Raw genomic sequence first — 18,333 nt, 5'->3', positions numbered from 1 at the left:
TGTACCATCAGTAATTATCTTACTGCATTACTCAATTTGTAGAGAAAGATTTGTAAGAAAGGAAGGTGTTCTTTCCGTGATACTAACAGAGAAATATAAAAAAATGTTAAACCAAACTTGTAAAACCATGTTTAATAATATGCATTGATATCATGAGATTAAAAGTTAAACATACAAAAAAAATATTGTTAAAATTTTTTTTATAAAACTAAAATTATTGAAGGATATCTTAGTAAAAAATCATGTAATCATTAAAAGATATTTCAAAAGATATATATTTTGATAAAAACACAATTTACTCACTAGAAAAATAATTTGTTAAAGGATATTTTGGTAAATAAAAATTAATTATAAAAAATTAAATTTTTAGTAAAGAGTATTTTTGTACAAAAATAATTTATTTTTTTAATTTTTACTAAAGGATATTTTTATACAAAAATAATTTATTTTGTTTTAAAAATGAATAAAATTGATGATAATTAACACAAAAAGTTGGAGTAAAATTTTTTCTTATATTTACTTACTAGATTCTGCTAGGGAGACAATGGACTATTCCTCATACTATCTAAAATAACCATCCGAGTATTAGGGATAATAAACATCTTCCTAAAAAGTTAAATTAATTTTGGAGTTTACCAAGGATTGAACTCTTAACCTTTTGGATCTAACATTCTAATACCATATCATGATACCACTCATCCCAAAAGCTTCAACTGATGGGAAAATGTAGCACTAATAATTATATCTCTAATACTCCTTAAACCTCCATTATACACATTATATAAATATTCCATTCGCTCCTCATACTTTCCCTTACTCCAATTTATGTGTTGTGGTTGTGATAGTTTCCGTCACCGAAAGAAAATTCACAAGCAATTTTAATAGCAATAATTATATATCTGAAGTTCTCAAGAGATCATTTGTTACTAAAAAAATATAAAATAAAATAAAAAGCGTGGATGATTCGATAGGAGAAGTAATAACAACATCAACAACAACTTACATAATAAGACCATCTTCCAATATCTTCTGTTCATCGTAAGACCACTTTTCATGAAACGGGTTACTACCATCCATGGCATTAGAGCAGGAGCTCCCTGAAAACATGATCAATTGATCATGTTGCCCAACAAATTCAGAGTTGCTCATCATTGGAACATTTCCAGAAGTACTACCATTCACACTATAATTAACACAAATAGGATTTAACCTTTCTGCAATCATCCAAATCACTGGATTCTCAAATGTTATAATAATAATCTCGGTAACAAAATAAAAAAGTTTTATATATATCCTTGAAAAAATAATATTGATTTAAATTCAATATCACGAATTCTTTAAATAATGTGACTCGGTTCAATTTTAGTGACAAAATATAATAATGCATACATAATTATATGATGCAATTAGCTTGCATTGATTTAGAAAATATTTTATTCAGTAATATTTTATTTTAATTTTTGAAATAAAGGATAGATTGCCCTATACTTTGAACATACATGCTAAACACTGATTTTATTTTATAAATAAATAAAATAATTATTTGATAAAATATATTTTTTAAATTTTTTTTATTATTATGCATATCTTGTTGTCATTACTAATGAGATAAGACCATGTCTGCAATCTGATTGGATTGATTTAAGAGATAAAATCAATATAATTTATTATAATTTGGATAATATTAATTTGTTTTTTATTTTTTCAATATAATCCAATTTCTTCAAAAAATTGTGATTTTTATTATATCAGTGTAAAGTTATTTGTCAATCAAATTTATTCAAATTATCGTTATTTAGATTGAAAAATAACAATACAAAAAAAATTTGTCTTTTGCGACGTTTGAAAAGTGTGCTAAAAAGCTGAAAAAACGTGACAATAGAAACTAGCCACATTTTTTGAGCTACTGCCACGATTTTCAAAGGATCATATGTTCAATCGTGGCCAATTCTCTATGGCCACGGTTTTTGAGATCAATTGCCGCGCTTACTTTTTAGCCATTATTTTTTGGTGGAAAATGTGACTATTGTTAGAGATTTATTGCCACGCTTTTAAAGCATGACAAATTATAATAAATTAACGTTTATAATAAATTATCCTATTTGTATCCTTAACGTTTACAAAAGTGATTCAATGTTATCCTACTATCAATTATACTAACAAATCAGATTATATTTTTCAATTATTCTCACTTGGATGTATTCATTCTCAATTAGGTCTCACTTGGATGTGTTCGATTTTAATATTATACCCACTATTTGTGTTTAGATTCAATTATATCCCTAAAAAAGTGAATTATGTAAATGTTGTAGGAATTAGTTTCAACATTTGATGAGCTATTTTTCGGAGTAGATCATCGATTCTATTCCAGACATTTATATTTTAACTTCAAGAAGAGATTTTTAAAACTCAAACTAAAGCGCTCATGATGTGTAATTGATAGCAGGATAACATTGAATCACTTTTACAAACGTTAGGGATACAAATAGGATTTACCCCAAATGTTGGGGACAAAAACGATACTTTACTCTTATATAAATTACAGAACCTCATAATAATATACTTTCGGACGTATCCATATTCCTTAGGTTATGTATATATGGCTATTTTTGTTGTTTAGATCTACATCCCTCTTAGAAACAAGACAAATATGTTGAATTAAGCTTAGCATAAGCACGGTTAAATTTTGCTTTTGGGTTTGATTCAGGGTAAGCAAATAGAAGAGAGTGCTTGAGAATTATGAAGAGGGAGAGGCATATGCTGAACATTGTGTCAGGTTAAATTGTGGATTTAACTTTATTTTCTTCTCTTACTCTTATATTTCCATGGTTAAAAGCTGAAATTGAAATGGCATAGTAGTTAATTCCAAGAATGAGATAAGTTTAGGACCAGGTAAATTTCGTAGCTATGAGTAAATTTTTTTTTTTGCAAATTCTCTCAATTTACATTAACTAATGGTGGTGTATAGTAATTTTACACTAAAAAAATATTAGAAGCATCTTTCATTATTGTAGGGATGAAGTATTCAAGGCTTGGGATCTGAATTATGTGAAGGATGAAGCTATTTATCAGTATCACTTGGTTAAATCCTGAAAAATTAAGATGCCGGTGGAGGTACAAGAATAAATATCCAGTGATAGGTTTTCTCTGCAAACAGGAGCATTCCCATTTTAAGAACAATCACGAATAGAAGAGACACTGCAATAAGTAACAACTGTGTAAAATGCACCTGTCTCGTTGAATTAGTGAACAAGGTATCGGATTAGGATTATGAACATAATAAAAAAGACACTAGGTAGAAACTATTGTCTAAGCTTGTGGAATCTGGAATCTGTATTTGTATTAACCTTCATAAAGTTGACAAAGTAATCAACCAACATTTCTTGAGCTCCTTGTCAATTGCTGTTTAAGCTTTCAAATATGTACAAGTGTCTGGTTTCTGTGTCCTTTTTTGGCAACTACTTGGGGGATGATCTCCTCAAAAATTCTGAAACCAACTTTGAGAAAGATGAAGTATTGTTCTGCAGCAACTGATCTGGTTCATCATACTCTGCAATTGTCCCTGTAAACATCATCAATGTTATGAGATATATGCTTTCCTAGGTTTGATTATCATTGATATTATGATCTAATATATTGAGTTGCATAATGAATGTTCATGTACCTTCATCAAGGACCAAAACCAAGTCATTATCAATAACTGTAGGGATTCTATGTGCTACAGTAATCACTGTGCATTCACTAGTTTCTTCTCTAATAGTCTTTTGAATTAAATTGTCAGTTGCAGTGTCAATAGATGCTGTTGCCTCATCTAGAACCAAAATCCTTCTCTTTTTCAATAGCAGCCTAGCAAGACAAACGAGTTGCCTTTGTCCAACGCTCCAATTTTCTCCATTCTCAGCCACTAACATTGAACAAATTCAACCAATGTCAAATAGGTAGAACTAAACATAATAAGCACAAAAATACTTTTAAGGCTTGTCATAGTTATACTCCTGAATGGTGTAATGTATTCTTTTTGTTTTCTTAAAAAAAAAAAAAAAAAAGAGTATTTTACCTGGTGCATCAAGAAGTCTTGGATCCTGCCTTACAATTTCAGCAAGATGGCACTTCTTGAGAACCTGAAGAGCAAAGTTTTCTTTATCAGTTCCATATAAATATCGAATATTTTCTAGCAAAAGAGTTCTATAATGCTAACCTCCCAGAGTTCTTTATCCGCATGTTGTTCTAGAGGATCCAAGTTAGTCCTAACAGTACCTAGAAACAAGGTTGGGTCTTGAGGAATTATACCAAGCTTAGATCTTAAATCCTGCAGACCAATCTTGGAAATATGTACTCCATCTATTAGTATCTTTCCTTCCAAAGGCTCCACCACTCGAAAAAGGGCTTGCACCAGAGTTGATTTTCCACTCCCTGTCCTCCCTACTACTCCGATCTTCTTTCGCCCCGGGAATGTGCAAGTGACACCTTTGAGAACCATAGGACCAGCCGGATCATACCGAATATGAATATTCTGAAGCTCAATTTTCCCTTCCATAGGCCACTCTGGTTCAGGCCTACAATCTTGGATTATCAGTGGTGCTTCACTTGGTATGCTAGAGAATTGCAATATTCTCTCAACAGATATCATCTTGTTCTCAACATTGCAAAGGTTCCATATGACCCAAGCCTGAAGTACATTCAAGTTCAAACCATAAGTAGCTACCAGACCTGCCAAGCCTGCAAACCAGAGGAAGCAATCAATTGTTTAGGGCATAAATGCAGTGAAATCAACTTCATTGATTGTTACTTCTTTTGTGATTTGTCAAGTATTGTATATCATCCAAAATATCAAATCTAGAAAGATCAAATACAGATTAGGGACTAATCTAGAAAATTAATTTTCTTTTCTTAAGTTAGTTATGAACTAGTAACTCTCAAAGAAGACTGGTTCTCACATTCATGTATGATGTTTGTAATTGCTAACGTTAAAGATTAAATGGGAAAGGAGGAACTTACTGGGATCAATGGCAGACCTTGGCAGAGTAACCAAGATGATGAGAACAAAGTAGAAGACTAGATTGAAGAGAAAATTGATCCGGACTGACAACCATTCCATGGTGGCATAATTATGAAAGGCTACTCTAGAGTATTCATCAACAAGATCCTTGATTTTGGTCATGAATATTTGTTCTTGATTGAAACAACGAATCGTGGCGGCCCCAGCAATAGATTCTGAGAAATGATGCAAGATTGGGGCTTTTCTGATCCCTACCATCCTGGCTAATTCCCTGGCAGTAGTAATGTAATAAGCCTGCAAAGAACATTACTTGCTTTATTACTATTATTATTATTATTATTATTATTATTATTTACATATAAGATTGAGAACCCATTATGAAATGAACTTACCTGATACCATATGGAGATAGCAAACACCACAAGAAACACAAGGATGACTTGCCACGCGACCTGCGACATTAGCATGATAATACTCAACAACTGAATTAGTGCAAACACTAGCCCTGCTAATCTGTATGGTATGTCTGTGTCAATTGTACTTTGATCTGTTGATGACTGTAACATCAAAATTCAGAAGGAAAAATGGTTAAAACATGAATAGAAATTATAACAATAATTACATATAAAGAATAGTAGATGAACTGACCCTACTGAGGATTCTGCTTGAAGGTGTGGTATCAAAAAATGAAACAGGTGCTCTGAAAACAGATGTAATCATTCCATGAAAAAGACGCTGAGCTGTCTCAACAGCCACCACTGCCATCAAAACAGTCCTTCCAAGTATAAAGATAGAGCTTCCACCAGAAAGAAGAACAAATGTTCCCATAAGCATCCTTTTGGTTACCCTCCCAGTTTGTTCTGCAGCCCAAGAAATCCAATAATTGCTTCCCATTTGCATCACTTGAAACAGAATCTGGCAGAGAAGAATGACCGGAACAAGTGATCCTCTATATGCAGATGTGACAAAGGTTGAGTAAACACTCCATTTCACTCGACCGGTCTCCGCTTCTTCTTCTTTGTTTCTCTTCCAATTGCTTATGCTTTCTTGAAGATTCTCTTCAGCAACTTCAATTTGATTCTTTTGAAGGGGCCTGCAGCTAATTGAGTTCTCTTCATGCCATGGATTTATTTGGTTTATTGTTTCTTCATGAGCAGCCATTTGTCGAACAAATTCACAGTTGGGACATGCTATGAGTTCTTTATACCTTCCTGACTCCACTATTTTTCCATCTTTCATTACCTAAAGGAGTAATGGAATTAAATAATGGTGACAAGGCAAACACTTATTAGTAGTTTCACTACTGAAAGACAAGTTTTGTATAAGCTTACCAGAATTAAATCTGCAGCTTCCAAAAATTCTAGTTGATGAGTAGCATAAACAACTGTCTTCTCAGACAAAAGTTGCATAAGGCATTTCTGTACAGCATGTCCAGTTCTTAGTGAAGAACTTTGAAAGAAATGAAGCTGAAATAACAGATAATTAAAAAAGAAAAACAAGAAGCTCAATAATAATTAACACTAACTTTAAATAAATGAGTTCCGGTATGAGCATCAACTGCACTGAAAGGATCATCAAGGAAGTAAATATCTGAATCATTGTAAACAGCTCTTGCGAGTTGAATCCGTTGTTTCTGGCCTCCACTTAAGTTTATGCCCCTCTCCTCCACAAGATTCAAATCTCCATCACCCCACATGTTGATATCTTGATGCAAAGCACAGCCATCCAAAACACTTTCATAGAAGTCCTTGTTCATTTCCTTTCCAAACAGGATATTTTCTCTTATTGTTCCTGATTGAATCCAGGGACTCTGTGGCACATAACTTCTTGTTCCATAGACTTTGATCAATGTCCCGGAAACCAATGGAATCTCACCAAGCATACAACAAAGTAAGCTTGATTTTCCAGACCCCACTGAACCACAAACTGCTACCTTCTGACCTTTCTTTATCTTCAAGTTTTCTGTGATTTGAATTGTTGGTTTCTTGTTGGTTCCATCACTTGTTTCCCATGCATATTCACTTGGCTTGATTTCAATAACAATTGATGAATCTTTCGAAGTGTGCTTGTTCATAAACTGGTTCTGGTCCTCTTCATTGATCAACTCTTGGATTCGATCAAGAGAGACTTTTGTTTGAGCTATCATAGAAATCAGCTCTGGAAGATTGTAGATTGGTTCCTGCAGAATCCGAAAAGTTGCCAAGGCTGAGAGGACAGTAGCCGCAGTCAGTTCTGTGTTCACCAGTATGCATATGCCGAAAGTAACAACAGAAACCAAAGTTGGAGAAGTCCAGAAAAGAGTGGCTACTGCTGAGCAAGTGTAGAGGTACTTCTGCAGCCAACTCTTCTCAGTGTCTCTCAATTGGAGAAGTTTCTGTAAGAATGTTGATTCCCATGAATGCAATTTCAGTATCCTCATGTTCTTCATTATCTCTGAAGTCATCTTGATTCTTGTATCCTTAGCTTCCATGATCTTGGAGTGTAATTTTTCTTGCATATTGGCCAAAGGTGTGTTACACACCATAACCAAAATGGTGACAGCAAGTGCAGAAATTGAAGGCAAGAATCCCAAGTTTATGTACAATATCACTAAGGCCAAAATAACCTGAACGGGAAGCAACCAAACTCCATGAATGTACCAGCAGAAATCCCCAATTCTTTCAACATCCATATTCACCAAGTTTATGATTTTTCCATGGGTTGGCCCTGCACACTTGATCATTAAGGACTTGCTGTAAATTAGAGTCATAAGAGCCGCGCGCACTCGAATTCCAATTCTCTGAGCACCAAAGTACCATTGTCTTTGGCTCAGTGACTCCAATGTCTTTGAGAGGAAGAATATGAATGCAAGAATGAGGCCACATTGGATGCTTGAATTGGAATTATCATCCACCAAGAAATTGACAAAGTATGTAATCAACAATGGACCCATATAAGATGCAATTGTATTAACCCCTTCAAATATAAAACAAAAACAAATCAGTAATCACCATAAATAATATATGTAAAAAAGTACATAGCATCCAAAGAGTAATAAAATATACCGGCAAAAACTGCATTTAAAGCCAAGGACTTCCACACAGAACTGGTTATAGCTTTAGTCAAGGAAGCCCCTTCAAGTTTCTGTTTGCGAAGCGATTCTTCCAATAAGGAAGAAGCATTTTCTGCAGTTTCAGAATGAGGAACATCAGGAATGTGAGCAAGCTCAAGCTTCTGAACTCGACCCTTTCTAAAAATGGGATTCAGCCATCGAAATGTGAGTTGGCTCCAAATGCCTGCATTTGTGAAGTTCTCTCCATCTTCATCATCATCTTCTTCTTCTCCAGGGTGAACCAAGAGCTGTTCCATGTCAGTGTTGTGTTGTTCTTCTCTTGCACATAAATTCAAACACAAAAGCAACAACAACATAGGCAAGGAAACCACACCAACTATGTTATCATCCTCAGACAAGAAATTCCAGAAGTCCAAGTATTCAAAGTTGTTCTTCATTAGTCCAATAGAAACTGAGATTGCTTCTATGATACTGGCCCAGACCCACCAGAGAACCAGAACAAAAGGGAATCTTTTGTTGTCTCTTGTTGTCTTCTTCATTGAATAGAATGAAACCAAGCTTGCCATAACCCATGTTAGAGCAAATGTAACAGAACTATATCTCACTATTTTATTAGTCCTATATTCATGAACTGCAAAAGCTATAGTTAAAAGGGTAAGAATAAAATTGAATAGGAGAGTGATAATGGAGAAGAACTTTGGTCCTTGTTGGAGAAACACAGCACGTCGAAGCTTGCTTTGTCTCAAAGTGTGAAGAAGCAGCCATATCAGAATTGCATAGAAGAATGCCACATTGGCTGTTACAAGCAGAGTATCCACAATGGCCATGGTTGAAGTTGAAGGAAACACTGGAAAGTTCAGAGAAGACAGCAGAAGAGTAAACATCAAAGAAAAGTTTCATCAATCAATCAATTCCACTTGGAAATGGCATTATTTTTGGTTTGGAAAAGATAAATAAGAATAAAGTTGAGGACTGTATATGGATATTGCAATCAAACCTGAAATTAAGTTGAAGTGTTGACAAACTTTTTTGGAAATATGAAGAATTTACAAGTGGGTGCTAAAGAGCGGCGAATGCTTTTGAATGGAGCATAGAGCATAGGCATTGGAACTAGAGAATGAAAAGTCAGAGGCATATAAATGAGAAATTACTTGCTGTTATTGGAGCATCACGTGTTTGGTATTTGCTGTTATCATAATTTTTTCTTAAATATATTATTAAGGACAATAAAATTTGAACCCAATTGTATATTGCACACTAATTAATTTGAATATGGAAACTAAGAACGTGATAGACTCGCGTATGGGGAGGAGGGATGCTTCACCTCGTTGTGGGATTAGAGGAAGCAGAACTCGGACCTGCGAGTTGTGAATTACCCAGAACAAAAAAAATGGAGGGTCTGAATTCCATGTTTCAGATTTCAAATTCCATCAGCTGCAAATCGGACCATCCGATTTGTGAAGCAAAATTTTATGACCAAAGAACTCACATGGTCCGATTTGTGTACTCTGAATTTTTTCAATTTTTAAACACAAATCGGAGGGTCCGATTTGTGTACTCCCACTATTTTAAAAAACACTAACAATTACCATGTTAAAGTATATCACTCATTTTACTTCCATATCAAACTTTTTTTAGCCGTATATTGCATAGTCTAATATAAAGAATCTCCGTCGTAGAAATCGCTATCAAGCAACCTCAAAAATCCGCTGAGATTCTTGTGTACTACTACCTAGGTACATGGTTGTTGATGGTACTTAAATATCATATCATATACTTCTGTATTTATCACTTTAAATAAAACTATTAACATTTATTTCGCAATCAGTTTCAGGAATTAATTTATTCGATTTGATATACATGTAAAGTTTTTTCATTGCAATAATTTTAATGTCAGTATTATGGTTGGCAGATTTGCCTTCTTGATTTTAATATATTTTGGTATGATCATTTTTTCATAATTATTCAATCATCACCTATTAACAAGTCATCATTATATATGATCATAATATATAGTGTTGTCACTAAATTTTCAGTACAAAATTAAAAAGAAACTTAATCTCATCAACTATTATTTCCTTTTCTAAATAATGGTTCTATACCTTTGTTGTACTTTTTTATTCTTCCATCTTTTTATAGACATGTGGTTAATTTTCTACGGATAAAACAAAAATGTAATCATGCATTTCTTGATCATTCTAAAAATAAGATATATATGAATGCGTATGTCTTTAGTTAGCGATGAAAAAAGTTTAGAATAAAAAGAGAAAATACTTCTTACTTCCTCATCAATCTTATGTCAAGTTCATGCATAAAGCATGATGGCTATGTGGAAGATTCTGGAAACGAGGAACCAAAACAAATTTTTCATTGAAAACCATTACATTCTGCTTAACCAATATATTTCTTACTAACAATTTGAGTAATCCAAGGTGACCAATAAAAAAACTTTAGACCAATAAAGAATACTCGATTTTATACATAAAAAATATTGGTTAAATAAAAGTTATAATATAAAAGTTGATTCTTACAATATATAATCAGTGGATTTAGTACATTAAAAATTTATAATTAGTATTATTCTATTAAAATTTTTAACTTATAATATTATTATCTAACGTTCTTAAGATAGTTCTAAAAAGTTGATTATATATTAAGCTAAGAACAGAACTGCTGATGATTCATGCATATAAATGCTTTTTAGATTTTACTTATCCACCATATCCCAGCATTAATTTAGTGCATTAGCACTGATCCAAACTAAAGCAACTTTCCATAAGGATATTTTGGTTTTTTTTTTATTATTATTTTTCCTATTTCAACATGCACATGCTTTATTTTGTGACTTATCTCTTCACTGTTTAATGAATTTAGGAAACACTTTCCATATATATGTGTTGTCTATATATAAGTTCCAATAATAATGAAACAGTACTTGTTGAGCAAGTGGAGCTGCATTACTAAACCCACCTTAGTTCCAATAATATGCATGTCACGTGTATGCCAATAGTAGGACCAATAAAGTTTAATTTACAAACAAAAAGGTTATATAATTAACGAAAAATGTTAGGGGCTAGCAATTTTTGTGATTTGTAGTCATCAAGTAGCCATTAAGATAGTTTTAATGGTGTGAGATTGGTGTAAGATTTCATCCAATGGCTCACTTTTCTTTGCCGGTTACATACTGACCAGAATTTAACAAAGTTGCTGGTCCTAGACTTTTCCATAATTAACTTGATGAAAAAACAAAAAAGATATATAATTTGATTCTGATACAGGATACCCATCTCAACTTTCCTCACATGATAAAGCTACTTGGTTTAATTTGTTTTTGGGTCCTATCTCCTTTGATCAATTCTAGATCTGACCCATGCATATTAGAGGCTCATATATATTCAATTTTTGGCTTTGTATGTAGATGGAATTGTTTAATTTACACGTTTGAGGGGAATGTCATTTCCGTCACATGTAATGCAATGCATGTAGCCATGTACCAAGCTTTATGATTTTGGTGGATCCAACTTTAATTTGGCAACAACGTTACCACTTTATTTTGTAACATCAATAAGTGTCCCCCATGTATATCCTCGGCCACCTTTTTGTGTGAGTTGTTATTGTAGACAACTAAACAAGTGTTTTTAAGAAATTTGAATTTGAACTAGTAGATAGTTTTTTTTATTTGTTTAATAATACACTATATTTTGTATCATTTGACATATACATAGTAAATATATAGACTTTTTTTTTTTCTAATCTTATCTTAATTTCTAAGATTATTCAAGTGCTACATATTTAGTAACTTGATTACAATCATCATCACATAATGAGCAATAATCATATTAAATTCATAGGTTGTATATTAAAATCAATCATCACTGTTTTTGACTGAGCAAATACCGCTTATTATGTTGCTCATTAAAAGTTTGAAGATTAAATTAAATCAATAGTCAAATTTTAAAAGCCATTTTAATTATTAACTCGATAAAATTTAAGAAAAAAAAGAGAGAATTGATTTATTATTGAATATAATAAAGTTAATGATAAGAAATAGAATTGAAACTTATAAATAAAAACGCTACAAAATGGAACGGATTAAACATTAATAATATGTTTAAAATTTTTCGAAAATATTGAAAATAAAGGGTGATGCTACTTGGCTATATATACAGATACAAGTTAATTAAATAATAGTTAATATAATATAAAAAAATAAAGGGAAATAAAAGTTAATGGCAGAGTGTTACGTTTTTCATATTGGGAGACGATTTTCTTTATTTTTTAAATATACTTATATGATTTTTTGTGAGATAATTTAATATATATATATATATATATATATATATATATATATATATATATATATATATATATATATATATATGAGATTAAGTTTTGCACTCTTTTATAGTTTCATAGAAGAAAATAAAAACAGTTATTGATTAAAACAATTATTTTTTATTTTTAATTTATAAAATAGTTTAAGTTGTAGAATTAATGAAGTATTGCGGAAAAAAATGAAAAATAATTAAAAAAAATCTAATTCACCTTTTTAATTATCTTCGTAACTTTTAAAAAACAAAAATTTGAATTTTTATTTTTTTATATCTTTTAAAAATAATATGTATATTTAAACTTTTATTTGTTTAAATATTAAAAAAGTAAATTAGAATTCTTAATCATTACTCCAAACAAAAAAACCGTTATAAAAAATGTCAAAATTTTTTTCAATGACATGCATTATTTTTACAAGTAAATGATTAAATTTATTTTTAAAAGATCATTCATTTTTTAAATTGGTCATCAAAATTTTGTTATTAGAATAATATTAGGTGATCATAAAATTTATTATTTTTTATTAATATTTGATTAAATATTTTAAATTTTAAATATTAAATTATTAATTTTAAATCATAATAATATAAAAATAAAATATTGATTAAATTGACTAATATTGATAAAAAAAAATATTGAATTTCTATTATTTCTCACTTGGAAAATATATGCAAGCAAATGCAATTTCTCAAGAAAGATTACTGAAAGGTTGATGCTGCAAAAAACAAGGTCAGGCGAAAACAATTTAGATTAGAAATAAGTTGAGAGGGTTGTACTAAAATCAGCATAGTTATGTAATGTGGGGATTGGAAGAGAATGATACAAAGAAAGGAGATGGTCCCAGAAGTGTGTGGAATGCATGTTGGTGGTGTGTGAATGACACGTAATGCGTTTACGTTTGTCACCATCGTCAGTTGAGCATGTGTTCGTTGGATCATCACCTGTGTCTCGCTCACGGCTACTATTGTGGGCCCCACTTCAGTTTTAATTAAAGGCGGCAATCTCGATTAAGGCCTAAGGGACCTCTTCAGGGGAATCCAATATTCCAATTATATTCTTAAAAGGTTGATAATCATTTAAATAGATTTAATACCAACAAAAACCACTATATATCACTAAAAGAGCATAATTATATCTATTATTGTTTCTTTTTCTCGATCTTCTCAGATCTTCTCACCCTCGTTTTTTTTTTTTCTTTTCCTTTTCATTCTCCTTCTCTTCCTCTTTTTCTTTCTCACGCTCGTTTATGTACGAAACTTATTCTTCTTCATTTTCTTTTTCGCATTCCTCCTTCTCTTCCTTCTTCTTTTTTGCGTTCTTTTTTTTTTACGTATTTTCTCCTTATCGTCATTCTTTTGTTGTCATTGCTATATGTATTTTTTTTTTACCTTCTCTCCCCGGTGAAGAAGCAGTAGAAGGTGAGGAGGAAGAATTTTGAATTGTACATAACAAAAATGAACCGAAATTATATTCAGAAATTAATTGAAATTATATTTAAAATGAACCGAAAATTAAATTCAGAATGTAAACTCGTTTCAAAACAAGCACAGATTAAATGCACCTTATTTAATCCAAAATTAATCGAAATTACTTGATAATTGTGACACACAAAATTCGAAAACAAACACACAAACAAAATTGAATCATAAACAAAAACACATCCAAATCCATCAAGTGATTTTACAGTATTATGTGTTTCTTCTTCTTTATTTAATTAGATGAACAAGACAAAAAAAATAAGAACATGATGAGAAGTTTTGGGGAATTTTTTTTATTTCTTCTTTTTTGTTTAATTTTTCTTCTTTTTTTCTTGGTTTTATTTCTCTCAATATAGTGAAATAAGAAGAACCATAACAAAATAATTCACTCAGAGATGAACCAAAATTATATTAAAAAATGAACTGAAATTATATTTAGAATGAACTGAAAATACTAATTTCAGTTCATTCTAAATATAATTTTAGTTCATTTTTAATATATTTTCGGTTCATTTCTGTTCTGTACAATTCAAAACTCTTCCTCATCACCTTCTACTGTTTCTTCACCAGGGAGAGAAGAATGACGATAAGAAGAAAATACGTAAAGAAGAAGAAACGCGAAAAAGAAGGAGGAGAATGAGGAGGAGAAGGAGGAGAAATACGAAGAAGAAGGCGAAAAAGAAGAAAAAGAAGACACTCTATGCGTAAACGAGCGTAAAAAGTGCGTGCCTCTAAATTACTTGCATAAACTTAGATGCTAAAATTATTTAAACGTGGAGAATAATTCTATTCTTTAATCTTTGAGGCTTATGTTTATTCTTTAATTTTGGATAATCGTGATGTCAAGAAAAAAAAATAAAAATATATTTTATTTTATATTTATTATTATTATTATTATTATTATTATTATTATTATTAAATATGATAAGTTTTGATTATTTTTTATTAATTTTTTGTTATTAAATATTTTTAATAATAAAAGGTTATATTTGGCAAAATAATATCTCTCTTTTTTACGAATTTAAATTCTTTAAAATAAAAAATTAGTAAAACAGTAAAATAAAGGATTAATTATTATTAATTTTATAATTTTTATAAAATATGAATTTTATTATTTTAATTTAAAAGTAAATAATTTTTTATTTTATTAACTTTTTTATTTTAAAAAATTTTGATCACTTTCTCACTATTTTTTGCTATTGGCCTTTTTACCTATTTGTCACTGTTTCTAGAATTAATTAAATAAATTGCCACTTTTTTCTTTTGGAAATTAATTTAAGAATGGAAGTAATGATGGAAATATGCAAGTATATTGTGATTTAGGATGTATTTTACAGATATGAATCTGTTGAAGCCTGTAACCTGCAAAATGCAGGTTACATTTTGCATCACCAAAAAGCTGAGACTCCTGTAAAACATAGGCTACATTTTGCGTGAATCCAATATTTTTTATAATTTCAACCTCATCTAACACTGTTTTTTGTTTTTTGATAGAAGTAACTGTAAAAAAAAAATCACAATTATGACATATATGGAGGTTTTTTTACTAAAAACGTAACATGCATTTTGCATCCTTCAAAACAAATCCTAACACCCAAAAAATATAAGTTGCGTTTTGTTGTTTAAAAAAAAATAAAACGTGAAAACAATAAAACGGAGGCTACGTTTTATTATTTTGATGAATAAAAAAATAAAAAATGATTAAAAATGGTAAAACGCAGATTACGATTTATACTGACACCATAGCACTAAAATTTTTGTTCATCCGTCCATTTCATTGCATTACACCATTATTGTTTTCATATAGAGAAAAATGAACCTTTTTCTTCACTCGTCTTGATTCAATTATTTCTCAAAATAAATATTTCTAAACAAAGAATATAGAAGCAAGAGCACGAACAAGTACGACAGATATATAAACATTAAGGGCAATAAAGCATGAACCCATAATGTGGGCACCATGACTGGGATAGAGATATTTGACTGTGTGATAATATGTTTATGTAAAAGTACATAGCATATAGAGTTACATTACATAATAACAAATACACATAATGAATAGTGATGAGGAGGAATTTTAAGCATATAGTTGGTAGTTGGTAGCCTTGTAAATCTTAAAAAGTTAAATTTAATGGTATTATATATTTTTTTTAAATGTTTGAAAATATTTTAGAAGATTTTAAAATACTTAAAATATTTTAAAAAGTCATAGAGTATTCTAAAAAAATATAGATGTATATAAAAATATAAAAAATAATATGAAATCATCTAAAAATATTTAAAAAGATGTGATAGAATAGATATTTATAGTAAAAATTTTAGATAATCAATTTAGACCATTGATTGAATTTAATTTTAATCATTTATTGAGAAAATAAATGACTATAAATAAGAGGTAGGGTTAGAATTTGTATGTATGAGTAAATTGACTTGGTCTTAAGATTGAATAAGTTTAAGTATTGCAATAGCATTAGAGTGTGTCTAAAATTATAACAATTGGATCATCATAAAATTTTTTCGACCACCGGACAAATTTTTAAAAAAAATATATATATTACATCTAAATTTAAAATTTTAAAATATTAAATTAATAAATTTTTACTCTCTTATTATTTTTTTTTATATAAACTAATTCTTTTATATTACTCTGCTTAAAATTGGAACATCAGACGTGAATGGAGCCATGGAGAGTTGAAGGACCACATACATACATAATTCTCTATGAGCTTTCTATGTCCCGTGACTATATATTTATCAATTATTATCTACAACGGATTCGGGAGAGGACAGATACGAAATACTTAATCCACTAATTTTAAAATCTTATAAAATACAAGAATATGTATGTATATAAAATATAAAATATTTAAATATTTTATTAATATTAAAATATAAATTATTTTTAAATTAATTTTAATATTTTATTTTAATTATATAAAATATTAAAAATATTTTTTATTTTAATAAATAATAATATATATTTTTTAAATTTATTTAAAATTATATATTAAAAATAAAATTAAACACATTAATATATAATAATATTTAGATATGTTTAAATGTATCTGAATTTTTTTATTAAAATCGAATTAAACACAACCATTCAACAAAATATCTGTAATGCAACCTTAATTAATTGCCTCTCAATCATGTACGTCCAACATTTTAGGAAACTAGCATTCGACATCGTCTTTCAATTTCCATTTTCAGGAAAAACTGCTCAACCTAAAGTCAAAAAAGTCATACTCTACAAATATGCAAAATTTACCCTCCAAAAAAAAATCTCGCATAAGAAAATGTATTAAAAATATAATATTTATGTAAATTTTTTTATTCGTTTAAATTTTTGTCATAAATAATCTATGACATTGGTTTTATTAATTTAACGTGTACAATGTGGAGTGTGGAGGGAAGATGTGTCCAAATCATTTACCCTCACTGAATTATTAAACTTCAAAATTTTTTTTAAATATATCAATATATTGATATTTTAATATTTTTAATCATTAATTTTAATTATAAAAAATATATAATATATATAATTAAGATTCACAATTAAAATTTATTAAAACAACAATGTTAGGAAATCAAGAGAGTACCAGTAAAAAATCAGCCAAATATCTATAGGTAAATCTAAAACCTCTACGTGAATGGTACTTATGTTAGGTATTAGAATGTTTTTTTTACTAAGTATCAAAATGTTTCTTTTTCGTATTAAATAAATGTTCTTTTATATATTTTATAAATTTTTTTATATACTAAGAATCAATCGGAATTGTTAGAAGTTCCGTAATCTTCGCCTCTATTTCTCTAACATATCATTCAGAATTTTAATTTGGGGTGAAAAACAATTAATATCAAATATTATAAATTAAAAACAAATAAAATTAATTAAATATAATTATAAATTAATTAAATTATTTATTTTTAAGCTGATCACCTCTCGATTTCATATTTTTTTTATTAAAATATTAATATATCAATATACTTAAAAACTTTCATAAACTTTACTAATAACGAATGCGGAACCAAAAAGAAAAGGCTTACTAGTTCATCAACGTGCGTAAGGAAATATTACTAATTACTCTTGTCCTATTCGTTTAATTATAGGTAGAGTGATATGAAGAAAAAAGGATTGGGAAATTCAATTAATATCTCCGTATCTTAGGTTGCGTTTGTTTTGAGGTATTGAGATAGAGATTGAGAGACTGAGATTCAGTATCGTATTTGTTAGTTTAGAGATTGATACTAAAATTTTTGTCTCTATCTCTAAAATTTCAGTATTTCAGTACCTCCAAAAAGTAGGGACACAAGAGACTGAAATTTTTAGAGATAGAGACTGAAACTTTAATAATATTTTATACCTAAAATACTTTTATTTCAATTAATTAATTCTAATTTTACCCTTTGTGCAAATTAAATTAGAGTTTTATTCTTGTTTCAATTCCTGTCTCCCATTTTGCACCAAACAA

General features: G+C 29.6%; 1 protein-coding gene across 2 annotated transcripts; it reads right to left on the bottom strand.

The window, feature by feature from the left end:
• Positions 1-3,204: 3,204 nt before the first annotated feature.
• LOC107632015 (putative ABC transporter C family member 15) lies at positions 3,205-9,209 on the bottom strand. Of its 2 annotated transcripts, XM_016335637.3 has the most exons (11): positions 9,049-9,209; positions 8,044-8,898; positions 6,525-7,954; positions 6,331-6,417; positions 5,648-6,241; positions 5,392-5,556; positions 4,999-5,293; positions 4,199-4,719; positions 4,058-4,121; positions 3,665-3,904; positions 3,205-3,562 (listed from the first exon to the last, which is right to left on the bottom strand). In XM_016335637.3, the coding sequence occupies exons 2-11, from the start codon at positions 8,876-8,878 to the stop codon at positions 3,459-3,461; spliced, it is 4,335 nt and encodes a 1,444-aa protein (XP_016191123.1). In that variant the 5' UTR covers positions 8,879-8,898; positions 9,049-9,209; the 3' UTR covers positions 3,205-3,458. The 2 variants fall into 2 exon arrangements, with proteins under 2 accessions (XP_016191123.1, XP_088366116.1); XM_088509990.1 differs by lacking the exon at positions 9,049-9,209 and having other exon boundaries at positions 8,044-8,950.
• Between the last annotated feature and the right edge of the window lie 9,124 nt (positions 9,210-18,333).

The sequence above is a fragment of the Arachis ipaensis genome, chromosome B3 (genome assembly GCF_059453495.1).
Source record: "Arachis ipaensis isolate K30076 ecotype BB chromosome B3, ASM5945349v1, whole genome shotgun sequence".
NCBI lineage: Eukaryota > Viridiplantae > Streptophyta > Magnoliopsida > Fabales > Fabaceae > Arachis > Arachis ipaensis.
The sequence above is the reverse complement of the archived record's forward strand: the minus strand, read 5'-3'. Positions and strand labels throughout refer to the sequence as shown.